Source organism: Dermacentor silvarum, chromosome 7 (genome assembly GCF_013339745.2).
Source record: "Dermacentor silvarum isolate Dsil-2018 chromosome 7, BIME_Dsil_1.4, whole genome shotgun sequence".
Classification (NCBI taxonomy): domain Eukaryota; kingdom Metazoa; phylum Arthropoda; class Arachnida; order Ixodida; family Ixodidae; genus Dermacentor; species Dermacentor silvarum.
In genome coordinates, this window is record NC_051160.1 from 39504825 (window position 1) to 39514391 (window position 9567).

Below are 9567 nucleotides of genomic sequence, written 5' to 3' on the forward strand. Positions count from 1 at the left end.
TAGGGCACAGATATCCCTGCACTTTAGCTGCCCGTTTCATTTCATCTGTACTTCCCCAGTGTTTTTTTTTCTGCAAAACTAATTTCGCTAGGCGTTTCTCTATCTTCAAATGAGGTCCAACTAATTTCAACCGGCACTGTCTCATTTTTTGTTTTACCGTTGCCCCCAATGCCAATCGGCCCACCGAACTGTGCATAACTCAAAACATCGGCAACATCTTTATTGTGAAACAAAATCTCTAACACAGCATCAAATTAGCGATTGTAAGCGCTTCGACAAATACTAATGTCTAATTCGTCGCCCCCCCTCACCTGTTTACGCCTAAAAGCTCAATCAATTATTAGAGCTACATTCCACTTTCCCTTTATACCGAGCGTATCTTAGTGGATGCTTGAGTAGGTCTGTCATTCGTTTATATGTACCCAGGTGTTTATATTGATTGGCTTCGGACATGACTTACTGCTGAATTGCTAGCGCGTTATTATTCATCTTTTCAATAAAAATCACATACCTCCATTTCTGTGTGCTACAATATAGCCTAGATTTGTCGCCTCATTAGCAAATTTCTGTTAATCACCTGCATTCTCTAAAAGTTTCCCTATGCCATTCGCATACATCAGCCCATGGAAACTCTGCTGCACCCTCTGCCGTTATGGATGTAAGATAAGTAAAAACGTAATTCACTGTTTTATCGTGCCATAAAGCGACAAGAACTCATTTGTAGCAAACATCTCATTTGTAGCAAAATATGAAGTAGGTGAAACGTTTAGGTGCCACAATTCTTCCTATCTTACGTAAGAGTTATGACTCATTTCATTATATTTATAACTTGGTAATTTCTTTAGCTCGGTACCTGTGGCCACCGCAAGTAATTTTTAGTTATTTTTTAGGCACCGCGCAAAATCACATAGAACTCGTATAAGGTGGCTTTCTCAGTTTATTTCTCAGCTTGTTTAATACTTGTTTAAGCTTTCCGGGACAGGGTTTCTTCTTCGGTGTTTCTTCTGAAAATTGAATACAGAACATAAAAAAACATGTCTTAGTAAGCACAGCGAACTTCAAAAAAGAATTGATGAATGGCCAGCAATATTGGGACACACTTTCGCTAAAGAAGACCATGCCACCCACAAACGTCACGCTCTCTGCACACAGTATTGCTCTCGCGAGACTCATTTCTTGGGAGCACTTGTGGGAACTCCTGCACTGTACGCAACCGTTCATTAGTTAGTTTCATTCGCACAGGCTGTTTGTCGAGACATATCTGTATAATGTTAACACGTACTATTCTAACTAACCTTTATCGCTAGTACTAAGTGGGGCCATTTGCTGTTTATTGAATAACACCAGTTTGATAAATATTCTAGTTCCTCTCTGGCACTCATCAGATATCACTTTCTGTAATTGAAATAACGCGGGCCGGTACACTAATGAGAACATCTTACATGCATTCTCCCGATTGCGTATTTTTGTGGTGATATATACTGGTCCTTCAGTGTTGAGCTATCAGCAATTTTATGAACGCATAGCCTAGCTGCTGAAACGCTTCTTAAAAACGAAATTCATGCAAATTAGGAGAAACAGTTTTGGCCCGCAAGTAGGGTAAGTAGATGGGTAAGTAACAGTGATTTCAAAGCGGACTCCTTTATTCCTGCGAATAAAAATTCTAGTGTACTGCGTGTCAGAACGATGATACGATTATAACACACGCAGTAGTGGGGCACTCAGGAATAAATTTGAGCACCATAGATTCTTGAAAGTGACCGTTTATCTAAGAATGCGAGTGCTTTAGCACCTTGCCCCATCAAGATGCGACTACCGCGGGCGGGATCGAACGCATGACTACAAGCTATATTGCCCAACGCCTTAGGCAGTGAGCTACTGAGGCCGGTTTTAATTTTAGATTCGATATGCATTTCTAATATGTACTTCAACGCAACACTCTTTTACTGAATATTTGTAGAGAGTATATGTTCCGAAAAATTGGCCAATAAATTTGGCCTTAACTACGATAATTTTGAATGCAGAGGCGACAGTCTCGCTACAAAGCTGCACACCCCATTTGACATATCTGATTATTTAAAGCACGCCAGTCTAGAAGCGAGGCTCCAGTGCAAAAAGACTTACTTTTCCTTTCAAAATGAAGGTTAGTGACATGCAATGTTTCTTTTTATGTAGAAATTCCCACCTCTGAACGCGGCATTACCTTAGTGAGTGGGAATTTTGAAAATGGAAACGTCCTGGAACGGGGATTTGGGGAGGGGGTGTAAAGTAGCTAACATACAGATTAGCCGTAAAAAAACTAATCTGTATTGTTTATGCGTTAACTGACTGAAAAGCTTGGCCAGCATAGCGCTTTAACCTCCTGTACAAGCATCATTTGCGTAGTTTTACAGTTTATTGCGAAAGCAATTATATGGACACTTCAGGCGGATTTGAGGTTCGAGGTGAGGTTCCGTATAAAGTCCAAGGGCGATAATATCGTTGCCGCACACCGTATGCTGCATGGGCGAGTGAAATCGTGCGACGGTGAGCTGACGATCATGGCTCGATCTCCCGCACGCAAGGGAGGAAAGCGGGGAGGAAGCGCGCCGTCTTCCGTCGCGCGCAAGGCTCCGGGGTTAGGTAGGAGGGCGGGGCGCGTTCTACTCTGAGCGGCCTGGTCGGCCTCCCTGGCTGCTGTATCTTGAAAGCCATTCGCCAAGGGGACAGAGTCCACCGCGCGCGGTGTTTTCGTGGTTCGCGTTGATGCGAGAAGCAGCACGAAAGCCGTTTTGGTCACTGCTGCTGCGGTGCTTCCTCACTCCAGCGATTTCACAGCGAATTTCAGCGGTCATCCAGTGAAATGTGCTTATGTTTGCTTGTGCGCGCGTGGTAACACGCTTGTTAATTGAGTTAAACTACTATGCCTATTTTTACAATTTTATTCGGCCAATAAAACTACTATTCTTCCTTTGTATAGCTGTCCACTAATTTGGTACCGCAATCAATCAAATGTGTCCATGCTTATACAGCTCATAAAACTACTATCCTTACTCCGTATAGCTTTCTACTAAATAATTTGCTACCGCAATTTATGCTTTGCCTTTCGACCGAAACTGCGACTTTTTCCCTCAATTATATGGATCAATGTTGGGAATTTGCGCTGACAGTAGTCTATACCATGTGTTTGAGGCCCACATTTGTGTACGCACTGCATTTCAATCTGCTTCGTTCCGAGACTCACATTCATGGGCTACGTAACATCATTTTGGTTGCTTCCCGAATGCTGAAATATATCAGGTTATTGAATATTCAAATTATATATTCGCGTCCACACTTTGGTCCTTACCTTTTGTAGCCAAAAGCAAAAAGTGAAGTGTTTCTATTTGTGGAAACGTTAGGAAACGCGTATACACATACCCTGTTTAATATAGGAGAAAATATTTGCCTGTGCTGGCGAAAGGAAGTTGTCTTCAATGAATGAAAATATTATGCAGTTTAAGCACACAGTGAATATTGCACATATTGAAGGGACAGAACAGCAATTTTTGACGCTGCTGGTGACGTCTTTTTATGATTCAAGACCCTATTTTCTTGGCAACTATTTTGTTAGCTCTGCCTACGCATACTAAGGACGACTGAAAACTTGAATTCGCATTTTTATTAAAAAAAAGTAAATTAAACACAGGACCATTACCTTACCGAAATCTGTGGCAGTCTAAATCCGACATTTCTACGCCATCTGAAATAATTTTCTCGGCAGAATTTTGTGTGACGACTGATGCTTATATTGTCAAATAAACTACAGCATCAAGGTGTGCGAGGTTGTAAAAGCGCGAAAAGCACTTTACATTCGCCTCTGCAGAACGTTACCCAATCTTTAGCCAGCTTGCGATAGTTGCAAAAACGGGAAGAGGGAGGGGGACAAATTATGCGAAAAATTATCGACCGAACAACAAATGAGCGGGATTTGGGACACTGGTGACGTTTCACTGTTCTCCACACTTTCAGTGTCTCTGTTATGCGTCTGCTATTATTGTGTGGTATTGTCAAATAATGTCGTTTCCATTAGCGATAGCAGTAGCTTGGCTCTTACTCATATCACAATTCCTCATTAAAATCTATCAAATTACAAAACATTTTATTAAGCGATCATAAGGTGAGGCAGCCCAATTTTCTCTGGCAGGCTCTATGAAGGAATACATTGTTAGTATTAGGCAAACTTATCTAATTAGAAAAACAATTGGGCCAAAGTTCGGCCCTGCCACCGTCTTAGCTTATGACCACTGAACTCGACAACCACGTTAATAGTGTTGTCATGTCGAATATAGGCGCGCATTGCTGTATTTCGCAACAAAAAAAAATGTAGGAAGGAACTGTTCAGTATTCGAACGACACAAGTTAAAACGTATGCGGAACATCCCGCATAAACAGATTTGTTGAAGTGCGGTTTGACTTACGGTTCTGCTTGATGCATGTTTCTGCGCATATCTCGCATGAGCGGTAATAGTTACGCTTCTTGCGAGGACATCCTTCCGTTATCAGTTCACATTTCTGTGATTTTGGGTTATAGTTCCACCAAGGAATACTAGTACAGTTTCCTGGTTTCGGTCTCAATGAACACCCTCCTTTTCCTCGCCCTTGAACAATCAGCCACAAGTAGAGTTATTAACCAAGGCAGCATCAAATAAAACCATGCTTTCCGTATCAATGAGTACAAATTCCGTTACTCTTGAAATATTGTGCCTCAAGTAACAATGGTTTTGGGTAAAATATATGGTTAGTCAAGAATACAAGCGCAAATAGGAGACATGGACAGAAAGTAAGTCACATGACCGCGCTAATCCTGCTGCCTATTTTGTCCTTCTCTTGTGCTTGAGCAGTCAATCTGTTATCATCAAAGGTTCACTATCCAAACCTAGCACTTTGCTTAGTTATACGCATCATCGAGTTGCCTAACGTGAACTTCGTAGAGCTAAATTATTATTTCTGAGCTGGAGCCTGAGTTAAATCACTGTAAAGTGCAAAAATTATGTTGCATTTAAGAAAATCATTGTAGTAATTCACCTGACTGTAGGACGGTGATTGAAAGGAATACACAAAAAAATTTTTTTTAGAATGCAAGCTGCAAAGTTGGAAATCCGTCCTTGTCTTGGAGCCGAACGTCAGGCCAACGTGTTTTAGAGCCTTAAAAGAAGAAACTTCGTGGATGGTCTTTTTACTACAGCCGGGTGGATGACAACCTTTCCTTTCGTAAACCGTGCTACACTTTTGCCAGCGTCCGCAGAATTTATGTGCCGCATCCTGTATCCCTGTTTCGACCCTCCGTCTTCTATCTGCTAGCCCGGTTAGCTCATATGTTAGAGCGAACACGCCGGAAAAGCGTTATTCTCCACTTTCATTCGCATACAAGGACAAATTTGCCACAATGGCGAAGCTTTCTTTTTGAGAAACCTGTGTGTGTGTGTGTGTGTGTGTGTGTGTGTGTGTGTGTGTGTGTGTGTGTGTGTGTGTGTGTGTGTGTGTGTGTGTGTGTGCTTTCTCTCTTCATCCTGCAGCTAAGTGAATTGCAATTTTCCCCTACATCCACTTTCAGCCTCATGACAGCCTTCTGCGGAACTGATCTCTCATGCTGATTTATGTATGTACATGAATACTTGCCAAGAGGTGTGTGTGTTAATGAAAAACGTGTAGTGAGAAGCTTGTTTTAAAGGGGGTATCAATATCCACACTACTTGCAAATAATCACTTCAGCTTGAAGTTGCATTATGTATTGGAGCTTACCTTCCACAAATGTTGTCTGGACGAAAAAGCAGGCCAGAAGCACATAGAGGGGGCTCATCGCATATCCGTCGTCTCCAAACGCATTTGCGCGCTCATTAGTTCTTCTCTTGCTTTCCTTTTCTGAACTGCTTGCTGAACTGCTTGCGGCACGTTACACCATCGATACATCTGGAGCATAACAAATGCGCACTGAACAAGAAAAATACATGCGCTATGCATACGTAGAGCTCTTTGACTCGGGTACCATTGTCCGCGATTGTCGCAGCTGTAACACATGTGCTGCTGTCTCAAATACGTAGCACAAAGCACGCGTACTCTAAAGCGTATTTTTGCTGCGGCGTCTGAAATTTGAAATCCTTAAAGACGTTCTCCAGCAAGCACTGTCAAATGGTTAACGGCCTATAAAGAGAAGACAAGCTGTGCCGAAATTGCAAGCTCTTTACACATGAATTTTTCATGATGTTTTGAGCTAATTACTAATGCGTTACTTCTATACTAGCATAGGTTTCGGAAATCCTGATAACTGTAATAAAATATTACAATTTCATTTTTAACCCATGCCAATTCATAATAGTTTTCATGTAAACTCTTGACAATACAGTGGCCTACATTGGACGCGCTACACGTTGCTAGCGTATATGTACACTGTGTTACTATTTAGGCAAAAACTTCCACATTTGCTTTTAACGTGGAAATTTGGCATAAAGAAATTATGTGCTTAAGGTATACTAAACAGATCTACAATGTATTTTGGTGATCTCTTCAGTACCTGCAGCTAGACATTGGCGGCATGTAGTACCAGTTACGTGCCCGGAGTAACCCTCACATTAAATTGTCTGTGTCACTATGCTACCTGCCTGAGCGTCGATAACCCCCCCCCCCTCCCGCCTCCTACACAAAAAACAAAATTTCTGACTACGCCACTAAGTCATGCATAAAGTTTATGCATTGGAAGTATAAGTGGTATATTGCATGAAGATGGGTGTCGCGTTCTTCAACGTTACATTTGCCGAAATTTGTTTTCTAATAGTTGCAAGAATGTAGGGTGTAAGCTTCTGTAGTTCTATTTGAGCTAAACTTATATGTTTTGAACATTTATTTCGTAAGGCGTTACAAAAGAGTAGTAGATAAGGACGGAGTAATAAAAAGATTATGGCCGGACCTATCCCACGATAACTGCCCGTGATAATGCGTTAGCATTGAATCAATGTGGCGACACATTCTATTTCCATCATTGAAAAATTATGTATGCGATCTCTACTGAAGCGGGACTCCTCTTTCGCGATTTCCTAAGAATGTTCGGGGTGATCTAGCGCTACGACCACGAAGACTGCGCGTGGTCTTCGAAATGCATGGCTTGTCGGTGCGTGCATGCAAACGCTGAGAAACGCGTTATGCCGCACCCGGGCTGCTCTCTGGCGCTTTTTTTTCTGGACATCCTACGCCATGTAGCGGCCCTGCCGAGAAGTCCGAGAGCGGCCTCCCAGACGAGAAGCATAGCGCCCCATTGTTTGTCAACACCCAAATCTCTTCCTTTGCTCGGCCACGCACTCAGTGGCACATACTCAGTGGTGCAAGTTGTCGTTGCTTTCATTCAAAACCGACTCATACACAGTGCATATGTGGTGCAGCCTGCTCAAGCGTCCGGTTGCGGTTGATGAGGAACCCTCCTGGCGTGGGTTCACTTCCGCTCAGCGCGGGAGAAATTTAAGGATCTTTTTGGACATTGTAGAGCGGCTCATGCTCAATGGCACGTACTTAGTTACCTAAATTTGAGTGAAAGACGCTCAATGAAGAGGGTACAACAGACTTACTGGCACATACCAAGTAAGCCAAGTTGTCATAAAGTAGTGCATCGATTGCCAGCGCAGAACGAGTGGCACGTATACCCATTGCTCCCAGTTGGCGTCAAAGATTTTCTTCGAGCAGTGGTATCAACTCAGTCCCACATTTGCTTTGACCCATGTCGGCATGGAAGAGGTTTTTTGAAGAGTGCCACATATATACACATTGCCACCTACTCCATGACCCATGTTCTTCCGACGATTGCTTCGAGCCCTGTTCCCTCAGTACAGCAGCCCATATACTAACTATTTCGTTCGACCACGAAATAGTGAGTAACCCATGTAGTCAATAGAACGGTTAAACAGAAACATATATACTTGAATGCAAACATACATAGAAATACATAGACACTTGGCACCCTAAAAAGTGCATGAAGAATCTTAAAAAATCTAACGCGTTCAAAAACAAATGGCCATTTCAAGAACAACGTTAGGCTAGTAGGTAGTTGAAGGTACTGTATCTTTAGGGGTTCAAATATTGAGGGTAATTTGTTAATATAGGCTCAGAAATAAACTCAGTCCAACCGTTCACTCATTTATTTTATCACTGCTAACAGAAAACACATTACCCACATGATCTGAAATACTCTTTGACTCCAGCGTGATATTCAGAAACCTCCTTTCACTCCTTAAAGCGTTGTTGAAGCAGCGATGGAAGAAAAGCCCAAATGGTTTCAAAGTATATGCATATTGCACGCACTGTAAAATTATATTTACGCAAATAATTTTGAAGGTAGCTGGCTGTTACTTCGTTTAAGGTTCTTTAACCGGAGCAACCAAGCTGTTTGTAGAAGGAAAACAATTTTGTCTGTCGAGAGCGTCAGCCAGCTTCGGAGTTACAGCAGTAATGGTGAACACGATAGTGTGATCGTGACGCTGATAACATGATCACAGCTTTTCCGCGGTGCGGCGAAGAAACATTACAAAGGTTACCACCACGGTAGTATCACGGAGACAGTGCAACGTGACATAGCATTTCACAGAAGATAGAAGCCATGGCACTCATGGAGAAGGTGTTGGGCTTTCGCGTTTAAAAGAAACTTGTTTCTATGGGATGCCGCATGTTCCCCCGGTGAGAGCCTGCATGGTGTTGCAGGCATCGGAAATGACATGGGAGGTTGGCAGTAGAGGCAACGGAATGAAAATAGAGAACAATTGCGAAGATGCGACCATTGCACCGAGTAATCTAAAATTCGGAAATACGTAAATTCACGCCGACCATTTGCTCTAATCAACCAAGGCCGCAAACAACAAGAAGGCGCCAAAAGGTGACCGTATAGAAGTGGGCGAAAAGCCAGAAAACATCCAGGACCACCGATGACGTCCGCCCACGAGGAGGAACGTGAGAGTACAAGCAAGCATGCAGGTAAGCAGCAACCAGCCACGGCAGCAAGGGCAAGGAAGCAAACCAATAGCAAGCCACTGGCAAACCACTAGATTATGGACCTTTCCAGAAAAGCACTAGCACCGTCACTTCCCGCGCCTCCATGGTGGTTAGCCTCAAAGCATTGTAGAAGAAGAGACCGCCGGGCCGCGCGCCTGTCGCACGCAGTAGGTAAGGCAAAAAGGTGTCTCCGGAGACCCGGCGGCCGATGCTCCGACTTGCCATAGTGCCTTGCGGCCACCGCCATTGTTTCTCACGCACTTCTCGAAATGTCCAATACAAGATGGTGTACTGACCAAGAACCGGCATGATGCCATGCAGCTGACTGCACAAGACAACTGAGGGAATCGCAAGAGCAAGTCGTCCCCTCTTCGAAGGATTCTGTTCGAACGTAATCATCCACAAGCAGGGGAAGCAGAACCTGATAATTACCAGCACTGCAGAGGAGGACTACGCACTCAAACTTGGTTCTGTCAGCAACATCCACCTAGACAGGGGCCCCACATAGGATGTGATGCCGCACATCAAACCGCGCATGAATAAGTGGAGTACGTGGAGCATGAATAGCATCACTGC

The 9567-nt window shown here is 43.3% G+C and overlaps 1 protein-coding gene across 1 annotated transcript; it reads right to left on the reverse strand.

Moving 5' to 3' along the window:
- Positions 1-736: 736 nt before the first annotated feature.
- Positions 737-5973, reverse strand: LOC119459475 (uncharacterized). The gene is made up of 3 exons (XM_049671723.1): positions 5764-5973; positions 4440-4619; positions 737-1004 (listed from the first exon to the last, which is right to left on the reverse strand). The coding sequence occupies exons 1-3, from the start codon at positions 5819-5821 to the stop codon at positions 904-906; spliced, it is 339 nt and encodes a 112-aa protein (XP_049527680.1). The 5' UTR covers positions 5822-5973; the 3' UTR covers positions 737-903.
- Positions 5974-9567: the final 3594 nt, after the last annotated feature.

Coding starts and splice junctions, on each gene's coding strand:
- LOC119459475 (XM_049671723.1), bottom strand. CDS start 5,821: ATGAGCCCCCTCTATGTGCTTCTGGCCTGCTTTTTCGTCCAGACAACA. Junction 4,620..5,763: donor CCAGACAACATTTGTGGAAG/GTAAGCTCCAAT, acceptor TGATTGTTCAAG/GGCGAGGAAAAGGAGGGTGT. Junction 1,005..4,439: donor AACATGCATCAAGCAGAACC/GTAAGTCAAACC, acceptor TTCAATTTTCAG/AAGAAACACCGAAGAAGAAA.